This window comes from Dendropsophus ebraccatus, chromosome 10 (assembly GCF_027789765.1).
Source record: "Dendropsophus ebraccatus isolate aDenEbr1 chromosome 10, aDenEbr1.pat, whole genome shotgun sequence".
Classification (NCBI taxonomy): domain Eukaryota; kingdom Metazoa; phylum Chordata; class Amphibia; order Anura; family Hylidae; genus Dendropsophus; species Dendropsophus ebraccatus.
The window spans coordinates 85,640,877-85,664,758 of record NC_091463.1 but is presented as its reverse complement, the minus strand read 5'-3'; the positions used below and the strand labels follow the sequence as shown (position 1 = coordinate 85,664,758).

The window sequence follows — 23,882 nt, the reverse complement described above, 5'->3', positions numbered from 1 at the left end:
AGAAGTCAGTCTCAGGATCAGTTCCTGAATAAATAAAAGTCCATCGTTGAGGTTTCTTCGGAAGTCAGAGGAGTCACACGGGGGTCCTGTGTCATCGGTAACCCCCGTCATGTCCTCTTTAAAGCTCCCTTTTATTTTACTGCCTTCCAGTACAACCACAGCTGTACCGGGGTCACCGTAGAGTCCGGCAGATTGAGGGAGGAAGTTGAACCTATTGGTTCTGAAGCCTTTGGCAATGAAAAGATAATTAAATTTTTCTGCAGTCCTTTTTTTTAGCAGCAGCGCAGGTAATAAATATAAAAATATATATACATCTATATAAATATATACAAGGAAACGACAGTCCAATAAATAATGACGTATAAAAGTGAAGCATGTATAAGGTAGTTTTTTTTTCCCCCCACGGAAGTGTAAGGATGATGTTCAGTCCTGTGTTTGAAGTAGGTTACACCTAAAGCAGGAGAACACATGTTAGTATACAACAAAACCAGGTACCAGTGTTAACTTAGTCATACAATTTATGCAAAGGGGTTGTCCAGGGATTATCTCTTGTGTTTGGCAGGGGGTGGTGTAATAAAAAGTAATAAATGTAAAAAAAAAAAAAAAAAAAAAAAAAGATACTCGATTACCCTAATTGCCATTCGAAAAGCTCCTGGTCCCCACTTATTCATGGTTCAACTGACTCAGGTGGGACAGGGTCTGGCTCAACAAAGCAGTTCCTGGGTGGATGATGTGAAACAGACCAGGAGCCATCAGAATGGCAGCTGCAGGGGATCAGGATAGGGTGAGTATTACTACTTTTTAATCTTTACACTACCCCTTTCATATATATATATATGTATATATATATATATATATATATATATATATATATATATATATATATATATATATATAAAATTCTATCCCTGAAAAACCACTTTTTAAATAGGGGTTAAGATCAGTGGGCTCTGATTTTTTTTTTTTCTTTAGAGCCTATGGAACTTCCAGCCAGAAGTGCCCTAGGCTCCCATTATATTGAGATTAAGGGGAAGAGCGCACGCTGCTAGGCGCTTCTGCTCCTTTATTCTAGCGATCATTGGGGTCTCAGCACCCAGGACCCCACCGATACTCACTTCTGACATGTCGCTTACACTTAAAAGGGATTGTCCAGCAAAAATCTTTTTCTTTCAAATCAACTGGTGTCAGAAAGTTTTATATAGATTTGAATTTACTTCTATTAAAAAATATCCAGTCTTCCCATACTTATTAGCTGCTGTATGTCATGCAGGAAATGTTTTATTTCCAGTCTGACACAGTGCTCTCTGCTGACAGCTCTGGCCAAGACAGGAACTGTCCAGAGCAGGAGAGGTTTTCTATGGGGATTCATAGAAAACCGAGACAGAGTTCCTGTCTCGGCCAGAGATGGCACCAGAGAGCACTGTGTCAGACTGAAAGTAAAACAACATTTCCTGCAGGACATACAGCAACTAATAAGTATGGGAAGACCTAAGATTCTTTAATAGAAGTAAATTACAAATCTATGTAACTTTCTGATACCAGTTGATTTGAAAGAAAAAGATTTTCGCTGGACAACCCCTTTAACTTTCACCATCACAGGTTAATTTCAATGAAAAAAGTCGTATGACATCAACTCATGACCCTTATGGGTCTTAGCCCACAAAAAGTTCTGCAAGTTGCACTTATTGGAAGCTAAAAGATGGCTCTATCAGTCTATCATTGTGTGTCACAGCTGTAGGCCTATACCAGCAATAGCCCTTTAAATGGGTCGCCCCATCAAGACTGCCTTTCTTGATTTTCTCAAATAAGGTCTTGACCAGAGATTAGCGCATTTCGAGCGTGCTCAGGCCAGACCACTCATCATTTAAATACCGGTGGCAGAAGAAGTTTGATGCAACCCTAGGGAGTCCCGGATCCAACTTCTTCAGTGTTCAAATGCCAGGTGATCCAACTGGAGCATACTCGAGTCGTGCTTATCTCTGGTCTTGAATATAGGTATGAAGGTATTCAGGGTCCCCTGCTATTGCCAAAAAGAATTAGCGTGTCCCGGTGTTATCATATATTACCTGTCACTACATGGGAAATGTCTATACTGGTCAGTAGCTTACCATCTGATGCCCATGGGTACGCTGGCAGCAGAATCCCCATCAATCAGCTTATTGTCCTTATTGCATTGCTTCACCTCTAGAAGGTTCTTTGCATGCTTTGGTCCCTTTGATACTTGTGAACCTACGTGAGTGGTGTTAGCCATGTAACAGAAGCTACATTATCACAGGCAGCTATATTACCAAACTTGTTACAGAAGTTGCACATTCCTGTAAAAAGTGCAATTTAAAGGGGTTCTTTGAACAGTCTATATGTTGGGTCAGTAAAACCCATCACAAAGTGTCTTCCCCTTGGCCCCACAAGAATCAGCTGTGATCTGTAGAGAAGCCTGGCTCATTTAGTGTTCTGTTTCCCAATAGCGCCACCACAGGGGAAATGAAGCATTGCACATTTGTGTCTATTCACGTTAGTGTGCTCCCTGTGTTACGCAGGACAAGACAGGTCCTCCAGAGCAAACCCTTTAAGGGAAAGGATTTAGACATAAATGCAGGATTGTTACCTCAGTTGCAAATACACACTGCTCAGAGGAGCCGGGGAGCAGGTATATTGGATGGAAAAGAGCATCTTGTTGTTGCCCTGGGATATTGCTGTTCCTGACGTCAGACTTTGCACTATAACGAAACATACAACTGTTATAGAAGGATATAAGGAGTATTGGTAACACTTGTTACCCATAATGCCTCTAGAATAACCCTATATATGTACTGTACAGCATTGATGATGGAAGAAGGAATACTCACCGTCTCCCGTCTCTCTCCTCTTCCACGTCTGAGGTCGGGAGCAGTTTTTGCTTGCTCCGGGATTTTTCCCTTAGACAGTCCTGATTGGGCATCTTGAAGTGAGGAGGAGAGATGAGGAACGGCTCCTTCTCCTTCAGGTTGTTCTTGTGCTCCAGGTCGTTGTTGACCATTCCTTTCTGGTTGATCAGTCCTTTCTTAAGACCTCTCATGAGGAGCACCAGTCCACATGCCAACAAACACAAAGTGATCACCCCCAGGCAAGCTGTCAGGGCCAGGTTGGATGGGGGATCGGGATAGTAAGAAGACGGAGTTGGTTCTTGCACTCTGAACTCACAACTGGAGCCCATGAACCCGGAGGGGCACTGGCAGACATGGCCGCTGAAGTGGGTATAACAAGTGCCTCCATTCAGGCAAGGCCTGGAGCTGCAGGCATCTACCCGCTGGGTACAGTCTTTACCACCATAGCCAAGAGTACAGGAACAAGTGTAAGTGTTCAGCCCGTCTACGCAGGTACCTCCATTGGCACAAGGGTTGCTGGCACAGTCATCAATGTTTACTTCACAACGAGGCCCAGAAAAGCCCACACGACATTTGCACACTGCGTTACGTCCAACGTCTAAGCAATGACCACCTAAGGAGAGAAGGTGAAACGTTATAGGATGTGTAAAGAGGAATTCGCACCATACATGCTGCACCATCCAGGTGAAGACTCACCATTCAAGCACGGGTTGTTGGTGCAACGATCGATCTTTTTCTCACAGTTGGATCCATGGTAGTTGATGGGGCATCGGCAGATGTAACCACCCACAATGCTTTTCTCTACGCAGGTGCCACCATTGAAGCATGGACCGTCGGCACACGTCATGGCACTGATGTCGCAGTTCTTGCCATAGAAACCTCGAGGGCACACGCATTTGTAGTCATTCTCCAGGTCCTGAGAGGGGGAAGGGCAAGGGGTGATGGAAGGAAAGGAGGAATAATGGGAGGGCAGAGGTGCAGAAAGATATCCGGAGAGAGATTTAGTCGGCAAATTAAGCGAGGGGAAAAAAAATGGAAGGTTAGAGAAGAACAGAAATGGTGGAAACCAAATGAGGATGATGATGGAACGACAGACAGAGCGAATGGTGGAAAATGATGGGAGGGAGGGTGAAATAGTTTTGAGGAAAGGAGAAAAGAATGTGCAAAGAGACGTTAATAAGGATGTATATGAAGACATCCACTATTACATGTATATACTGGGACAAGACACAAAACCTAGTGCAATGGAGGGCGCGTGTACAGGGCCACATCTCCACTCTGTGCTTGGTATGGGGTATGTGGGTGAGACACAGACTGAAAATCTGGCCATGTGAACGGTCCCGAGGGTAAGTCCACACAGGGGGATGCAGGTATAAGAGTGGGTCAGCTTTAATAAATCTCATCCACATGCTGCAGAAAAAGGGAGAAAAAATGGCTGCTTTCTTCCATAGACAGCGCCACTCTTGTCCTTAGTTTGTGCACAGTATTGCAGCCCAGATCTATTGAAGTGAATGGAGCCGAGTTGTAATACTACACACAACCTAAGGAGAGGGGTGGCGCTGCAATGTTTTTCTAATCCTTGATAACCCCCTTTAAATCGGCAGCATATCAGTTTATGTCCTGGATTTAGATTTTACTCCTTGAGGGTAAATCTGTAGCAAATCCACATGTAACGCGAGTAGATTATACCACCTATTCGCCACAGATATCCTCCATATGTAGACTTAACCTTATACTCATATAGACAATACTAATGATATGAAGCTGTAACCTTATTGGCCCTTAAAGGGGTTATACTAAGATTAAAGTTTTTCGTCTACTCACAGAATAGGAGATAACTAGCTTATCAGTGGGGGGGCCGACAGCATAGACCAGTGATTTTCAACCTTTTTTGAGCCGCGGCACACTTTTTATACTTAAAAAATCCCGGGGCACACCACCAACCAAAATGGCACAAAATGACACTAAAACAGTACATATTATACATATAGTTAATAATATAGATTCTAAATGTATTTATACTCACTCAGTGTGAAACCTGGGCCTGTTTTCTTCGCCCCCCTGCTTCTCTCCTGTGCTTCTCTCCACCATACTTCTCCCCCCTGCTTCTCTCCTGTGCTTCTCTCCACCATACTTCTCCCCCCCCTGCTTCTCTCCTGTGCTTTTCCCCCCTATGCTTCTCTCCACCATACTTCTCACCCATACTTCTCTCCTGTGCTTCTCTCCTCCGTGCTTCTCTCCTGTGCTTCTTTCCACCATACTTCTCCCCCCTGCTTCTCTTCTGTGCTTCTCTCCTCCGTGCTTCTCTCCTGTGCTTCTCTCCACCCTGTTTCTCCCCCATCCCCATGTTTCTCTCCCCCATCCTCATGTTTCTCTCCGCTGTTTCTCTCCCCCATCCCCATGTTTCTCTCCCCCTGCTTCTTTCCCCCCTGCTTCTCTCCACTGTTTCTCTCCCCCATCCCCATGTTTCTCTCCCCCTGCTTCTCTCCCCTGTTTCTCCCCCATTCCCAGGTTTCTCTCCCCCATTGTTTTCTCCTGTTTCACAGGGGCACCATAGTTTGGGGAACTTTCCCCGCGGCACACCTGACCATGTGTCGCGGCACACTGGTTGAAAATCACTGGCATAGACCATCGCTGATCACAAGAATGGAGGACAGTTGTATCAATAGTAAATGTTAAAGGGGTTATCCAGCGCTATAAAAACATGGCCACTGTCCCCTCTCTTGTCTCCAGTTCAGGTGTGCTTTGCAATTAAGCTCCATTTACTTCAATAGAACTGAGTTTGAAACCCCACCCAATCTGGGGACAAGAGAGGGGGAAAAGTGGCCATGTTTTTGTAGCGCTGGATAACCCCTTTAAACGCCAGACTATCCATTCAATCTCTAGGGGGCGTCTGAAGATTGACAAGCACATGAACCTGGATATGTCTGGAAGTCCCATAGACAGTGAATGTGACCTCTGTTCTCATGATCAGTAGAAGTTCCAGCGCTCTGCTCGGACCACTACTGCTCTGCTAGTTATGCCCTATTCTGTGGATAGGGGAAAAATGTCCCCAGTGGGGTTAAAGGGGTTTTGTGCATTAGTTGTAAAATAAAAAGTTTTGCAAGTTCCTACTATTCCTGGTTCCTCATCATGCTGTGAGTGAGAGGAAGTTGTTTTTTTTTAGCCTTCCAGTGTAAACCGGGATCTTAAATTGTAAGATTAGATTGCGAAAACCTTTCATTATACAATAGCTTATGGGAAAACTCCTTTAAATCTCATCTGTCATCTCAATGCGCTCTCTACATAAGGGCAGAATATTATCACTACAGGCCAAAAGTGGCACAGAAAACTTATAGGTGTGCTTAAAGTAATGACCTGTTGTAAAACTACAGCTACAGGGCATGCTGGGATTTGTAGCCGCAGGTTGAGGAACACTACTAGTTATGTATCCTGCGTATTTATGAGATGAGCCCCCCTCTCTGTCAGGTCGGATCATCAGGGTCATGGTCAGGCCATAAGACAAATTCTTATTGAGTGACATCAGCCTCGCTGACAGACAGGCTGTATACAAGGCTAGGAGGAGCGCTCCCATCATGAACCACAAAGTCTACTTTTAGCACTACTTGTATGATCTCTGGTTACTAGCGATGGGCCCTGTAGCTGTAATAAACCATTCTTATGTAGAAGAACGTATTCAGCTGACTGACCCACATTTATAAAGACAATGGAAAGGTATGTGCGTTATATGGTATGTCTATGGAGAGATGAATGAGATGTGGATTTGTTAATGTATGGCAGTATGTGCTCTACATCTATGTTAGGATGCAGGTATACAGTACATACGTACCTTGCAGTATGCATATATAGTGCTGTGTATATTGCAGTGAGTAGCGTGTAGCGTTCTATGTAAATGGTCCAGACACATTATGCAATTTTTTTTCTGCATTTCATCTCAAGATCCTAACATAGTTGTACAACTTGGGCCCTTTAAGCCATGAGTGTCTAACTATAGCTGCAAAACAGCATAGATGCAGAGACGGCTATACGTGGTAGCCATGTACTGATGGGGGGCAGGAGAAACAGGGACTATGGTACCATTTACTATTCAATAGAGCAGTTTATATATGGAGGAACTCTGCATCGAGCCTGAGTATATGAGCCTGTACAGATGACTCTACACCCTGCCTATCTGGTCTTTATCTATATCTCTTGTTTCAGCCTGGAATGAGCAAAAAAGAAAGAATAAAAGCTGCAGATCAATACTTTTATATTGGACGACTGCTGATCTTTAAAGGGACACTCCAGGTAACTTTGATACACTGTATCATACCTGTGGGGGTGGACCATAACAAAGAGATACCCGCCGTGCAGTGTTTGTTATCTTTGTGTTATAGCAGCATGTACCAGTCTTGCCTGGAGTGCCCCTTTAAAGATGAGTTTACATGTACAATACTTGGTATGAAGATGATAGGTGTATATGGGGGTCAAGATTATAATTTAACCATATTAAGGGGTTTGGAATAAAAGGCAATTGGGCTAGGGTCATAGTTTTTGCTGGATGTAGGCACCATGTATCACCATTAGGTGGCAGTGTTGCCACATTGATCCAACCACATTGGGTCTTCTCTTTATTATACCTTATCCATGTAGCTGCTTAAAGGCTACAGGACCAAAGCAAAATCCCTAATGCAGCCGTTGCCCAATTTTGCACTTAAAGAAGTTGTCCAGGAATAAAAAAAAACATGGCTGCTTTCTTCTGAAAACAGCGCCACATCTGCCCACAGGTTATGTATGGTATTGCAGCTCAGTCCAATACACTTTAGAGCTGAATTGCAATACCAGACACGACCCATGGACAGGCGTGATGCTGTTTCTGGTAGAAGCCAGCCATGTCTTTCTAGTCCTGTATGATCCCCTTTTACCCAGTGGCTTGTGAGGAAAGTATTGACTTACATTGCAGCTGCCTCCATTTTTGCATGGATTGCTGGCACATTCGTTGCTCTCAATCTCACAGTTGGTTCCGGTGTATCCGGGTCTGCAGTTGCAGGAATAGCTGCCCTGCCCGGTGTTGGTGCAGCTGGCTCCGTTTTGGCATGGCTTATGGTTAGTGCAGTAGTTCAGGTCTTGATTGCAGAAGAGGCCGCCCCAACCTTCCTGACAGGTGCATTCAAATGGCTGCGAGCAAGATCCGTGCAGACAGCCAGGGTATCGCACGCACTCATCGCACAGCCGACCTTGCCATCCCATGCGACACTTGCATTCTCCGGGCACCTCGCAGAAACCATGAGACTCGCTGCAGCCAGGTAGACAGATAGCTGCAAAAGAAAGTGCGAATACAATTAATATGAGTGAACACTACTGCAATCTGTAAGGAGAAGAACAGTGCCCCTAGTGGACAGTTATAGGAACTTCTGCATCTGTCCCATCCATGTCGTTAAACAGCCCCATTCATATGTATAGAACTAGTATTCATTGGGAGAGCATTCACCCTTAGTGTAAGTTCACACTTCAAAATAGAAATCTTCACCAAATTCTATGGCTTTAAAATTTTCCATTACAACAGGTAAACCACAGCATTTTCTGCTTCCCACACTGTATAAGGGAGGGACACCATCCAGTACGTCTCGGTCCTCACTGTACTTTACTACCTGGCTTTATCTTGTTTATTAGGTATCACTAAGTTTCTATAACTTTCCCTGATCCTCCTCCAGGCCTGACTGATGCTTGTAGCCCTGGTGTGAAGATCCTTTCATTGCTTCTACTTCCTTCTGTTACTAGTAAAGATTTCCATGTAGACTCATCCAGTCCATAAAACCTTCCTCCATGCTTTAGATGACCAGTTTTTGAGTCCTAGTGCCACCATTTTTAATGGTCTTGTTACTCATGAATGGCCTCCTAATAGCTACATATCCTTTTATTATGGCCATACATCAGGCATGGGGAACCTTTGTCCCTCCAGCTGTTGCAAAATTACAATTCCCATCATGCCTGGACAGCCTTCGGCAGTCCAGGCATGATGTGAATTGTAGTTTTGCAACAGCTGGAGGGCTGAAGGTTCCCCATCCCTGCCATACATGTATGGTAGCTCCTGTCCTCCCCATACACATGCCCGCAAAACCTGCTTTCTAATCTCATGGGAGATAAGCGGATGCCAGACATGTCCATGTGCAACTTACCCCCCCTCTCCCTATGGAAAGCACATGCATGCTCGGCTGAATGGAGTGTGCATATGTTTTTAATGGGGATAGGGAAGTACATTGCTACGAGACATGTCCTGAGAACAGAAAGATCAGGTGTTAATAGTCAATACCTAGGAGTAATGGTGCGTTTACACAGGCAGATTTATCTGACAGATTTTTGAAGCCAAAGCCAGGAATGGATTTGAAAAGAGGAGAAATCTATATTTCCTTTATGACCTGTTCCCTGTTTATAGTTTGTTCCTGGTTTTGGCTTCAAAGATCTGTCAGATAAATCTGCCTGTGTAAACGCACCATAAGGAGATTGATTGATTTAGTCTTGTTATGCTGGGTTTACACGGAAAGACTATCGTGCGAATTTGCACGATAACGATCAAATTCGAACGATAATCATACGTGTAAACGCAGCGAACGATCGCACGACGAGCGAGAAATCGTTCATTTTGATCTTTTAACTTGTTCTTAAATCGTTGTTCGTCGTTCGCAAAAAAATTGCCGATCGTTCCGTATAAACAGTCGTTCACTGATTTTACCTATGTGCGAGATAGGCTTTTTTTGTGTAAATCAGAGTTTATTAGAAGATTTTTTGAAGCATAACAGAAAGAAAAAAGACATTAGAAAGTAGAAAATGCCTGGCGGGGGAAAATCCCAGCCATAAGAATCGTTAAGTCAAACAATACAAAAAAGAATATCTGGTTGTGAACAGCAGCAATATAATCAGGTCACAGATGAAAGATGAACAATTGTGTACAACATGTTGATGCAGAAAAAGCTTAACACTATCTCGCTGCTCCTTGAACGTTAAAGTATGCTGAATTCTGACCTTGCAGTAACACGAGGTGCGTTCTATGTGCGAGATAGGCTTAAGCGATCGCAAAACGATCGGAAAACGAATTTTCTGTACGATATATCGATCCATCTAAACGCTGATCGTTATAAAAGAAAAATCGTTACTTAGAAATTGTTAATCGTATGATTGGGCGAATTATCGCTCCGTGTAAACCCAGCTTTAGGGTCCATTTACACAGAAAGATTATCTGCCAAAGATTTGAAGCCAAAGCCAGGAATGGATTTGAAAAGTGGAGACATCTCAGGCTTTCCTTTGACCTGATCTCTGTTTATAGTCTGTTTCTGGCTTTGGCTTCAAATCTTTGGCAGATATGTCAGATAATCTTTCTGTGTAAATGGACTCTAAGGATTTTACACAGAAAGATTATCTGACAGATTATCTGCCAAAGATTTGAAGCCAAAGCCAGAAATGGATTTGAAAAGAGGAGAAATCTCAGTCTTTCCTTTATGAACTGATCTCGGTTTATAGTCTGTTTCTGGCTTTGGCTTCAAATCTTTGGCAGATAATCTTTCCGATAATCTTTCTGTGTTAATGGACCCTAAAGTGTTCTGATAATCTGGAACAATTTACAAGACTAAACAAATCAATCATGGATACATAAACTGCGTTTAATCTGACTGTAGACACCCTTATTGGTGCCCTAAGGTTCCATTTTCTTTTTTTTTTCTTTTTCAGTACTATCCTTTTTTATGTTTTTATTTTTTATACTTATTTTTTTTTTATTTCTAGATCATGCTAAAAAAAAACAACTAATGGTTATCAATGGGGCCCCAGTTCGGAGCACAAACCTATATTATTAGCATGTGCTAACAAGCCTTTGTAGTGCTGCATGTGAAATGTGCGTGGCTAGGCCGAGCTCTCATCATCCCTCATTGTATCACACCGTCCCTCATCAGTCCCCTGTGTTATTAGATTTTCCTCTATGGCTGCTGAGTGGCAGACAGATGATATGTTGTAACTGCAGATATCAGCCCCATACACAAACAGCACCTGCCCGAGGGGGGATGGTGGGGGTGCTTAATGCACGCCGCCTGTCTCCATTGTGCGCAGAACAATTGGGGAGTGGGGACATGCGAGGAGGGGGGCTATTAATCTGTCTTCGCTACTCACAATGAAATCTGGTTAAAACCACATGTCCCCAACCCCCTACACACTCCTATTTACCTTGATGACCGTCTGGCAGGGTGCAAGGGCTAGGCACGGCCCATAACCAGTCACCATATGCTGCTTTTAGGTCTTTGTGCTCAGACCCTGACTCCTCTTCTTTTATCTACCCTGTCTAATGTGTTTAGCTTTAGAAGAATATCATTGTGGAAGGATTGGGAGATAAAGCAAACAGGGAGGTAGATGGAGAAGTTAATAGTTAGAGGAAGATTTAAAGGGGGCCCTTTGCCATTGAACAGCAGTTAAGACTTTCCAAAGTTTGCCTGTGTTTGTAGAAGTTAACTAGTGAGGCTTCCAGGCTTGTATAAGGAGCGCGGCGGGACTTCATGTGATCTCTGTTTGCTTATTCAGGCCCGTAATAAGCGATGCAGATAATTGGGACTCATTTTAGAGAGAAAAGTCAGTGTGAAAAGACCAAGCGGGGTCCTAAGCCCGGGGCAATTATCTGAAGACATGATTTACATTCATAAAAATCCTCCAGGTTCTGGGATGCACAGCTGGTCGTGTGTACGGCCCTTTGTGTGCGCAACCCATTGGAAGGAAATGTTATACCGTATAAGATGTAACATTGTCGAGATCATAATGAATTTATCATTTGCCGAAAATAATCACCGTATTTTATGCGCCCCCTTTGTACTATATGGCGAGGGTTCGTAGCTAAAAGAACAAAAATACTAAAAAAATAAATAAATAGGGGATTTATCGAACATGGTGTAAAGTAAAACTGTCTCAGTTGCCCCTAGCAACCAATCAGATTCCACCTTTCATTTTCCAAAGAGTCTGTGAGGAATGAACAGTGGAATCTGATTGGTTGCTAGGGGCAACTGAGCCAGTTTCACTTTACACCATGTTTGATAAATCTCCCCCCATAGCGTTCATCTCGTTTATGGGACATTGTTTGGTGAAGGGATGAGACGGCAGCTGCCGGGCACATCAGGTGGCGCTTGTATCACCCATCCGACCCTGCGTGCCTGACAGATGTCAGGGAAGGTTTGCAGAGGATCTGATCCCTCAACTATTGTATGATGTAGGGTGAGATTATAGAAGGGGCAGATGTAGTCACGTGTAGGCCGCCACCATGTAGAGTCTGAAAAATGAGGGAGCCAGTGCCAATGGGTTTATCGAAGGCCTAGACAATGATGTTAGTGTGGCATGGCTGAGGCTAAATGTAAGTTGTTGGGTATGCCATGGTATTGGTAAGGTATTGTTATGTGGACTATGATTAGGTTATGTTCACACAGTGTAATATAGAGGCACAAAAAACATTGGAAAAAGCAGAGTTTGGGCAGGCAGAGATACTCACGCTCAGCACAGTATTCTCCCTTCCAGCCGTCCAAACACAAGCGCTTCCCCTCTTCATCGCAGACATAATGGCCGAAAGTGTCATCTCGGGGTCGGCAGTAGTCGGAGCAGCTATCGCCGTAGTAATGCTCGTCGCAGGTGACGTGATAAGAGTAACGTAATTCACTCTGCTGCCCGAGATGGATGTCCTGGGACCAGTCTTCTCCAACGGACAGGCGTCTACGAGTGGCCAAGCGGCTGAGCAGATTGTTGGGGTTTTCTACAAGGAACAGAAAATTCAGGCGTCACGTTATAATCTTTAGAGGAACATTAGTATCCGCCCGGCCTGTACTTACTGTGCGGCCCAGGACACCATTACATTATTCAACATTATATAGTGTATCTGTATTACTATAAAAATTAGAGACCCGTGATGTCGACTTCTCAAGACGTCTTGCCTTCTATCACCCTGTCCGATCATATTCCTTCTCCAGTCTAAACTTCTCATTGTCCTCAGACCTTCTTGTTTTTGTTTGCCCCCCTCCAGGACCATCTAATGTTCTCCACTTTGTTCTCCGTTGTTTCCCTCCTCTTTATTTGTTCTTGTGATGTTTAGTTTCCCTTTGACCCCCCCCAGGCCTTTCACTTTCTCTTTTATCTTGAAGGCTCGTGGTCATTCTTAAATTTTATGCACTTCAACAACAGTCCTTTCACCCTCTTCTACTATAGAGCTTAAAGTCCTTGATGACCAACCTTGAACTAGCCCTTCCTCTTTACAACCCTTAGAAGGGGTAATCCAGCCTCAGTATTAGATGGGGGGGGGTCTGAATCCTGACATGTAAGCCCCCAGCCTCTTCAGTGTTTACTTGCTCTCTCCTTGTGATTTCTGTATTCCTATTATGGATGGTGTAAGGAATTTCATTGTCCCATTAAAGTTTACAGTGCAGCCCCTCCTTCTCCAAGTGCCTCCTGTCCTGCTCGCTCAGTCATTGGCGGATTACCAGTAATGTGCAGCACTAAATATCAGGCAGTGTGATAGAAGTGAAGGGCCTGGTGGCCAATCCACCATTCATGCAACCCTGGATGCACAGTCATTGAACCATGTAAAACCCATTAAACCAGCACTGGTCTTCTAGATAGTCGCTTGTATGGGCCATAGGTCTGCCAGTCTATAAGGACCCTAAGATCTGTGTCATTGGTCAGATATCTGACCTAACCAGCTTTAGTACGTTGGATGGAGCGGATACAAGAGAGGCACCGGACTGTTACACTAGCAGTGATAACGGTATACGTAGAAGCATTTTACAGGTAGTGATCAGTATACATGATACTGGTATATGTATTAGTAATAGTATAGAGATGGTATTGTTATAGGTATGAGCACTAGTATAGAGTGTACTTTTATTAGTATAGATGGTACTGGTATAGTTATTAATATTAGTATAGGTGGTACCGGTATAGTTATTGTTATTAGTATAGATGGTACTGGTATTAGTTATTAGTATAGATGGTATTAGTATTAGTTATTAGTATTAGTATAGATGGTACTGGTATAGTTATTAGTATTAGTATAGATGGTACTGGTATAGTTATTATTATAGATGGTACTGGTATAGTTATTAGTATAGATGGTACTGGTATAGTTATTAGTATAGATGGTACTGGTATAGTTATTAGTATTAGAATAGATGGTACTGGTATAATTATTAGTATTAGTATAGATGTACTGGTATAGTTATTAGTATTAGTATAGATGTACTGGTATAGTTATTAGTATTAGTATAGATGTACTGGTATAGTTATTAGTATAGATGGTACTGGTATAGTTATTAGTATTAGGATAGATGGTACTGGTATAGTTATTAGTATTAGTATAGATGTATTAGGATAGATGGTACTGGTATAGTTATTAGTATTAGTATAGGTGGTACCGGTATAGTTATTGTTATTAGTATAGATGGTACTGGTATTAGTTATTAGTATAGATGGTATTAGTATTAGTTATTAGTATTAGTATAGATGGTACTGGTATATTTATTATTATACATGGTACTGGTATAGTTATTAGTATAGATGGTACTGGTATAGTTATTAGTATAGATGGTACTGGTATAGTTATTAGTATTAGAATAGATGGTACTGGTATAGTTATTAGTATTAGAATAGATGGTACTGGTATAGTTATTAGTATTAGTATAGATGTACTGGTATAGTTATTAGTATAGATGGTACTGGTATAGTTATTAGTATTAGGATAGATGGTACTGGTATAGTTATTAGTATTAGTATAGATGTATTAGGATAGATGGTACTGGTATAGTTATTAGTATTAGTATAGATGTACTGGTATAGTTATTAGTATTAGGATAGATGTACTGGTATAGTTATTAGTATTAGTATAGATGGTACTGGTATAGTTATTAGTATTAGGATAGATGTACTGGTATAGTTATTAGTATAGATGTACTGGTATAATTATTAGTATTAGTATAGATGTACTGGTATAGTTATTATTATAGATGGTACTGGTATAGTTATTAGTATTAGTATAGATGTACTGGTATAGTTATTAGTATTAGTATAGATGTACTGGTATAGTTATTAGTATAGATGGTACCGGTATAGTTATTAGTATAGATGTACTGGTATAGTTATTAGTATTAGTATAGATGGTACTGGTATAGTTATTAGTAATAGTATAGATGGTACTAGTATAGTTATTAGTATTAGGATAGATGGTACTGGTATAGTTATTAGTATTAGTATACATGTACTGGTATAATTATTAGTATAGATGGTACTGGTATAGTTATTAGTATTAGTATAGATGTACCGGTATAGTTATTAGTATTAGTATACATGTACTGGTATAATTATTAGTATAGATGGTACCGGTATAGTTATTAGTATAGATGTACTGGTATAGTTATTATTATAGATGGTACTGGTATAGTTATTAGTATTAGTATACATGTACTGGTATAATTATTAGTATAGATGGTACTGGTATAGTTATTAGTATTAGTATAGATGGTACTGGTATAGTTATTAGTATTAGGATAGATGGTACTGGTATAGTTATTAGTATTAGTATAGATGGTACTGGTATAGTTATTAGTATTAGGATAGATGGTACCGGTATAGTTATTAGTATTAGCATAGATGGTACTGGTATAGTTATTAGTATTAGGATAGATGTACTGGTATAGTTATTAGTATAGATGGTACTGGTATAGTTATTAGTATTAGCATAGATGGTACTGGTATAGTTATTAGTATTAGGATAGATGTACTGGTATAGTTATTAGTATTAGTATAGATGTACTGGTATAGTTATTAGTATAGATGGTACTGGTATAGTTATTAGTATTAGTATACATGTACTGGTATAATTATTAGTATAGATGGTACTGGTATAGTTATTAGTATTAGGATAGATGGTACTGGTATAGATGGTACTGGTATAGTTATTAGTATTAGGATAGATGGTACCGGTATAGTTATTAGTATAGATGGTACTGGTATAGTTATTAGTATTAGGATAGATGGTACTGGTATAGATGGTACTGGTATAGTTATTAGTATTAGGATAGATGGTACCGGTATAGTTATTAGTATAGATGGTACTGGTATAGTTATTAGTATTAGTATAGATGTACTGGTATAGTTATTAGGATAGATGGTACTGGTATAGTTATTAGTATTAGGATAGATGGTACTGGTATAGTTATTAGTATTAGGATAGATGGTACTGGTATAGTTATTAGTATTAGTATAGATGTACTGGTATAGTTATTAGGATAGATGGTACTGGTATAGTTATTAGTATTAGGATAGATGGTACTGGTATAGTTATTAGTATAGATGGTACTGGTATAGTTATTATTATAGATGGTACTGGTATAGTTATTAGTATTAGGATAGATGGTACTGGTATAGTTATTAGTATAGATGTACTGGTATAGTTATTAGTATTAGTATAGATGTACTGGTATAGTTATTAGTATTAGTATAGATGTACTGGTATAGTTATTAGTATTAGTATAGATGTACTGGTATAGTTATTAGTATAGATGGTACTGGTATAGTTATTAGTATTAGTATAGATGTACTGGTATAATTATTAGTATTAGTATAGATGTACTGGTATAGTTATTATTATAGATGGTACTGGTATAGTTATTAGTATTAGGATAGATGGTACTGGTATAGTTATTAGTATTAGGATAGATGGTACTGGTATAGTTATTAGTATTAGTATAGATGTACTGGTATAGTTATTAGGATAGATGGTACTGGTATAGTTATTAGTATTAGGATAGATGGTACTGGTATAGTTATTAGTATTAGGATAGATGGTACTGGTATAGTTATTAGTATTAGTATAGATGTACTGGTATAGTTATTAGTATTAGTATAGATGTACTGGTATAGTTATTAGTATAGATGGTACTGGTATAGTTATTAGTATTAGGATAGATGGTACTGGTATAGTTATTAGTATTAGGATAGATGGTACTGGTATAGTTATTAGTATTAGTATAGATGTACTGGTATAGTTATTAGTATTAGGATAGATGGTACTGGTATAGTTATTAGTATTAGTATAGATGTACTGGTATAGTTATTATTATAGATGGTACTGGTATAGTTATTAGTATTAGTATAGATGTACTGGTATAGTTATTAGTATAGATGGTACTGGTATAGTTATTAGTATTAGGATAGATGGTACCGGTATAGTTATTAGTATAGATGGTATAACTCCTGGTATAGTTATTAGTATAGATGGTGCTGGTATAGTTATTAGTATTAGTATAGATGTACTGGTATAGTTATTAGTATAGATGGTACTGGTATAGTTATTAGTATTAGTATAGATGGTACCGGTATAGTTATTAGTATTAGGATAGATGGTACTGGTATAGTTATTAGTATTAGGATAGATGGTACTGGTATAGTTATTAGTATTAGTATAGATGGTACCGGTATAGTTATTAGTATTAGGATAGATGGTACCGGTATAGTTATTAGTATTAGTATAGATGGTACCGGTATAGTTATTAGTATTAGGATAGATGGTACTGGTATAGATGGTACTGGTATAGCTATTAGTATTAGTATAGATGGTACTAGTATAGTTATTAGTATTAGGATAGATGGTACTGGTATAGCTATTAGTGTTAGTATAGATGGTACTGGTATAGTTATTAGTATAGATCAGGGGTGGGGAACCTTTTCCATGTCGAGGGCCGGTCGGGCCTTAATAAAATCATTCGAGGGCCGCACTCAATGTTATACCGTGCGCGGCAGTTAGTAGCGGGGGTTTGCAGCACCCGAACAAGGCAAAGTACTGTTCCCCTAATGCCCCTGCTATTGTAGTAAACCCTCTGTGATGCCCCTTGTACCTGATTTGAATCCTCAGTCATGTCCCTGGTGGCCTAGTTAACCCCCCAGTCATGTCCCTGGTGGCCTAGTTAACCCCCCAGTCATGTCCCTGGTAGCCTAGTTAACTCCTCAGTCATGTCCCTGGTGGCCTAGTTAACCCCCCCAGTCATGTCCCTGGTAGCCTAGTTAACCCCCCAGTCATGTCCCTGGTAGCCTAGTTAACCCCCCAGTCATGTCCCTGGTGGCCTAGTTAACCCCTCAGTCATGTCCCTGGTAGCCTAGTTAACCCCCCCAGTCATGTCCCTGGTGGCCTAGTTAACTCCTCAGTCATGTCCCTGGTGGCCTAGTTAACCCCCCAGTCATGTCCCTGGTAGCCTAGTTAACTCCTCAGTCATGTCCCTGGTGGCCTAGTTAACCCCTCAGTTATGTCCCTGGTAGCCTAGTTAACTCCTCAGTCATGTCCCTGGTGGCCTAGTTAACCCCTCAGCCATGTCCCTGGTGGCCTAGTTAACTCCTCAGTCATGTCCCTGGTGGCCTAGTTAACTCCTCAGTCATGTCCCTGGTGGCCTAGTTAACTCCTCAGTCATGTCCCTGGTGGCCTAGTTAACCCCCCAGTCATGTCCCTGGTGGCCTAGTTAACCCCCCCAGTCATGTCCCTGGTAGCCTAGTTAACCCCCCAGTCATGTCCCTGGTAGCCTAGCTAACCCCCCAGTCATGTCCCTGGTAGCCTAGTTAACCCCCCAGTCATGTCCCTGGTGGCCTAGTTAACCCCCCAGTCATGTCCCTTGTGGCCTAGTTAACCCCCCAGTCATGTCCCTGGTAGCCTAGTTAACCCCCCAGTCATGTCCCTGGTGGCCTAGTTAACCCCCAGTGTCTGCCCCAAATGAAAAAAATAAACATCCCACTCACCTTTCCTCCGCTCCCACGCTGTCTAGGTCCTCTTCTCCCTCCTCTCTTCTGTGCCGGTCTTCTCCTGCAGGCGGCGCGCGATTAAATGACGTCATCGCGCGCGGCCCGCAGGAGTCAAAAGACGTGCGCCGCGCTGGTGAGGCAGGAGCCGGCATACAACACATCTTCCTGTGTCTGGGCCAGCTCCTGCCTCACCAGCGCGGCGCACGTCACAGGAGGGCAGGAGTCAGAAGATGTGCACCGCTCTGAGGGGAAGGAGCCGGCACTCACAGCATCCTCCTGGCAGCTGTCACAGACACAGGAGGATGCCCTGTGTGTCGGCTCCTTCTCCTCCAGAGCGGCGCATGTCACAGGGGAGCCGCGGGCCACATCCGGAGGTGTCAGGGGCCGGATGCGGCCCGCGGGCCGGAGGTTCCCCACCCCTGGTATAGATGGTACTGGTATAGTTATTAGTATTAGTATAGATGTACTGGTATAGTTATTAGTAAGGTGGAGATAAAAGTAGAGCAGAAATTATTACTGGAGAGTGGAGGGATCAGTGGTAAATGAAGCATAACAGAGACGCTCTTTGCATTCATTCTCTACTCCAATCAAGAAATGAGGGTCTTGAGCATGGAACCCTTTATATTAACCCAGAATTCCCTAATGGGATATATAACCAGTGTAGAGAACCATAAAGATATAGATTATCTTGATTACTTATATAAAAACAGCGCCACCCCTGTCCACAGGATGCTGAATGAACTGCAGTACCAGACCCAACCTGTGGACAGGGGTGACACTATACATGGAGGATTATAATTCTAGACAATCCCTCTGCAGTTTGGCAACAGGTTGTGGAACACTACATCATAGAATAACATAATAAAAGGTGATTTCCTGATGTCTGGTCATTGAATGGTTTATTATATGAACCAAATCCAAAGGCGCCATATGTATTACCAACAGAACTGGCATGTTCGGTAATCCGCGACAGTGACCTGTTGTAATGGGAATTATTGCTGGACATATTTGGGGTCTGGGGGAGATGTAATAAAAGTGTATATAAAAGTGACTGATTCTTTCATCAGTTCATGGACGTTATTGTGAGTGATAGGAATAGAAGTACGCCTTATAGATGGAGCACCCGGGGTCTTTACTGTATAGAACTCAGATGGTGTAATGTAGGTGTAGAGTAATAGTATAGAATAATGAAGCCATGAGTATGGGCAGTGTCCATACATAGAGGACGAGGAGAGACTTTATTGTCCTATATCGAAGCCCCAACCCTGATCATCCACATCTCACAAAGAGAACTTACATGGCTGGGTGGTTGCATGTATGATATAGCCTACATAGCCAGGAGACATACTGCATGTTATAGCTGTGTATGGTGTCCATATGGCACTTACCTGTAGACTTCTCAGCTGTGTGGGTGCTCCAGGACTCAATAATAAGTGAGAAAATCCCCTGCAACATAACAAGACAATGTGAGTCAGTATAACATAGTCCCGTAATAGCGTCGGCTTTGGCGTAAGACATAACATGGAGCCTGTCCTGATGAGGAGGCTTATAGAACCAAGAAATAGTAAGTACAATGAGAAGTAGGTACACTTGAGCATTGCTTTATGTATAACACATACAGCGGAAGTACTCTAGATACAAATGATTAACTCCTTTTTGAGTTGACATGTGATGGACTCTTTCTGTCATCATGTAGTAGAGATAAGTGAATAAGAATCCACAGAAAACATGGTAGAGAGTTGAGAGCATGTTGCATTGTACTTTTGGGATTTACTTCAAGATGTCCAAGACCAGCCGTCTAATGTATGACTGTGAGGGTATACGTGACCCATCATGATGCTCCTAGAATCTATAGAAAATCTATAGATTTTTTGAAACACCAGTCTGGTCTTTGATACCTCGAGTGTGTTCTTGGCCTACCTGGGTAATGCGTCAAGGAAAGGAAGGTGTTCTGAAAAATGAAGGTGCGGAAAACTACAATGGTTATTGGATGGCTAAGATACAAATCACTTCTAGGCAAACGCTGGATGAGATGGAACTCTACAACCAAGGTAAGAAAAGATCCTAAAAGAGTCCACCAATAGATCAAGCTGAACCATGGAACCGCTCAAAATTATGTATGTGTTTCTGTAGAGATGGGATCTATACATGGACGGCTCATGTTAAATATCACCTCTTAGGCTATAAAATACGTCACATTTATAATTCGAGTGTCTTTAAAGACTTTATGTGGGTCAGAGTTCAGCCTTTATTTTGTCAGCAGCTGCCAGTTCTGCAACCAGCTGTCAGCTCCGATGGAACAAAACAGCGGAGGAACCACCTGGCCGAGTCAATGTCGCTGCCTCCTGGCCTTGAAATAAGACATTACTTGAAGTATCACAATACCCAACAGCTGGACTGTTACTCACCGGCCACTTGAAGTGAAAGGGGACTCGGATAGGGCTGCTCGCTGCTATGGCCCCTGGATCCACAGCCATTAGGTCACTCAGCGCGGTCCCGAATGTGCAAGGAGGATCTGGTGACACCACGAGCTGGGAGTGTTTCAGACACACTCGGAAGAAGGTGTGACAGGAACGGCCGGCTACACACACACTTCGAGGACTGGTAAAGGAATGGATCTTCAGTTCAAACACTCCGGCAGCCTCCACCTAGGGATATAGAGACAGAGCTATTGGGCCACCTAGAAGTCACAGAACAAGTTCCCCCCAAAAAAATCTGGTGATCGATACAGAAGACTGAAAGACCGAATAGTCAAAAGTGTTGCTCACATGTAACTGATATCTCCATCTTTACACAGTGCTATAATAATGAATATAATATAAAAATGCAAGATTATTATAAACCATAGAGAAGATGGACACACTCCTGTCTATTGGAAGAGCGGGATAATGGGAGCCATAGTAGTGACTCATAATAAGTATCCAGATATACAGTGATCGCATAACCGAGAGTACATAGTACAGACATATGCAGGATAGTTGGTACTCACCATCGGCAGGCACAGTAGCACCACCACCAGCACTGGCGTCTTTGCTGTCATGGTGTTGACTTTCACGTGTAAATCTCAGGGATGAAGCTGAAGTCAATACAGTCTTATAGGAAGGATTAGAGAATTAGGAAGTCGAGCTCCCCAGAGCCAATCTTGGAAGAAGCTTGAGAAGATGTCAGGTATTACAGGTGGGGGTATCCAAGCTGGTGGAAGTTTATACCAAGTTGGAGAAATAGTATAACAGGTAGAGTCAGTAGGATCCTATTAGGCGCTCCAAGTTTTCCTTTAGAAGTGATGGGGATCAGGCAGGCATCACTGATGGGCGCTCTCTCTATTGAATCCTGTGTGGTCTTTTGTCCCCAGCTTGTCTGTCTTGGCTGTGACTAAAGTTCTTCTAAGTCAATCCCGGGCTTTATACAGAGCCTCCTGGTGTTACATAGCCCCCTCCCTCACTCCCCCTCCAAATTTGCTCCCCCCCCTCCTCCTCCCTCCCCTCCGTCCCTTCCTCCTCACATCACACTTTCTTTGATCAGCTTTCTGTAAACCATGAAGAAAACAAATTTAAGTCCTACCCTAAACAACAGGAGCAATGGCATCAGGTCCCCGATGTGTATTGATAGGACTAATAAGGACCGAATAAAAAAAATTTGACTGAAATGTAATTTGGCTTATAATGTAATATACAACATTATATGGTATTGTAGGAAGATCCAAGAAAAGTGTACAAAGGAAGAATGCTGGAAATTAGTGAAAAGTCGATCATCATGTTAGTGCGTTTGGGATCTGTCATGTGATGGATTTGGCGCAATCACCTTCTGTTTTCTACCATGATGAGGCAGGAAAATGGAATTGACAGATGGGACTTTATTATTGCAACAGAGAGTATCTCATGTCATATAGGGACGCCTCATCTTAGTACCAGAGATATCACCACTTTACATCTACTTTGTGCGTTTCCAGTGTACACTAAACTAATGATGACCGGACATCCCGATGTTCAGTTCTCAAACACGAACATAAAAAAAAAGATTGTGAACAATTCGTGTTCACATTCACGAACAAATAATGAATGTACAGTAGAAGCGTACGTTTTGGTCTACGCACATGCGTACAGATTATCAGGTGCAAAGCGTAAATCACGTAGTTGCATACATTCGCAAGTTCGAATATGTTCGAAAGGATTGTTATAACCATTCCGAGATTGGCGAACACGAACAATTAGCGTCATGTGCGTATGAACATACAAACATTTACAAACAGGTTTGCTCATCGCTACTCTAAACCACAGATCCGTACTGGATGCAATGTACTCTGAAGCGCAGTGCTCGGACGGATCGAGTGTACTCTGAAGCGCAGTGCTGTGCTGGTTCCAATGTACTCTGAACCATAGTGCTGTGCCGGTTCCAATGTACTCTGAACCATAGTGCTGTGCCGGATCCAATGTACTCTGAACCATAGTGCTGTGCCGGATCCAATGTACTCTGAACCATAGTGCTGTGCTGGATCCAATGTACTCTGCACCATAGTGCTGTGCCGGATCCAATGTACTCTGAACCATAGTGCTGTGTTGGATCCAATGTACTCTGAACCATAGTGCTGTGTCGGTTCCAATGTACTCTGAACCATTGTGCTGTGCTGGATCCAATGTACTCTGAACCATAGTGCTGTGTCGGTTCCAATGTACTCTGAACCGTAGTGCTGTGCCGGATCCAATGTACTCTGAACCATAGTGCTGTGCCGGATCCAATGTACTCTGAACGACGGTACTGCGCCAGATCCAAAGTACTCTGAACTATAGTGCTGTGCCGGATCCAATGTACTCTGAACCATAGTGCTGTGCCGGATCCAATGTACTCTGAACCATAGTGCTGTGCCGGATCCAATGTACTCTGAACCATAGTGCTGTGCCGGATCCAATGTACTCTGAACGACGGTACTGCGCCAGATCCAAAGTACTCTGAACTATAGTGCTGTGCCGGATCCAATGTACTCTGAACCATAGTGCTGTGCCGGATCCAATGTACTCTGAACCATAGTGCTGTGCCGGATCCAATGTACTCTGAACCATTGTGCTGTGCCGGATCCAATGTACTCTGAACCATAGTGCTGTGCCGGATCCAATGTACTCTGAACCATAGTGCTGTGCCGGATCCAATGTACTCTGAACCATAGTGCTGTGCCGGATCCATTACATCATGGACACCACACTCCGTGCTGAAAATTTCAACTTATTTTTTCTACCATTTGATATGGCC

The 23,882-nt window shown here is 42.2% G+C and overlaps 1 protein-coding gene across 1 annotated transcript; it reads right to left on the bottom strand.

Annotated features, from left to right (window-relative positions):
• Window positions 1–334: 334 nt before the first annotated feature.
• LOC138766464 (delta-like protein C) lies at window positions 335–21,678 on the bottom strand. Its single transcript, XM_069944056.1, has 9 exons — window positions 21,628–21,678; window positions 21,047–21,286; window positions 20,027–20,084; window positions 12,361–12,618; window positions 7,800–8,161; window positions 3,561–3,780; window positions 2,847–3,477; window positions 2,606–2,717; window positions 335–451 (listed from the first exon to the last, which is right to left on the bottom strand). The coding sequence occupies exons 1-9, from the start codon at window positions 21,676–21,678 to the stop codon at window positions 446–448; spliced, it is 1,938 nt and encodes a 645-aa protein (XP_069800157.1). The 3' UTR covers window positions 335–445.
• Window positions 21,679–23,882: the final 2,204 nt, after the last annotated feature.

Bases quoted from the DNA above. Each gene is read 5' to 3' on its own strand.
- LOC138766464 (XM_069944056.1), bottom strand. From the start codon at position 21,678: ATGACAGCAAAGACGCCAGTGCTGGTGGTGGTGCTACTGTGCCTGCCG. The intron at 21,287-21,627 runs GTGAGTACCAAC...CTATATCCCTAG, and splicing joins TGCTACTGTGCCTGCCGATG to GTGGAGGCTGCCGGAGTGTT. The intron at 2,718-2,846 runs GTGAGTATTCCT...GTTTCGTTATAG, and splicing joins GAGGAGAGAGACGGGAGACG to TGCAAAGTCTGACGTCAGGA.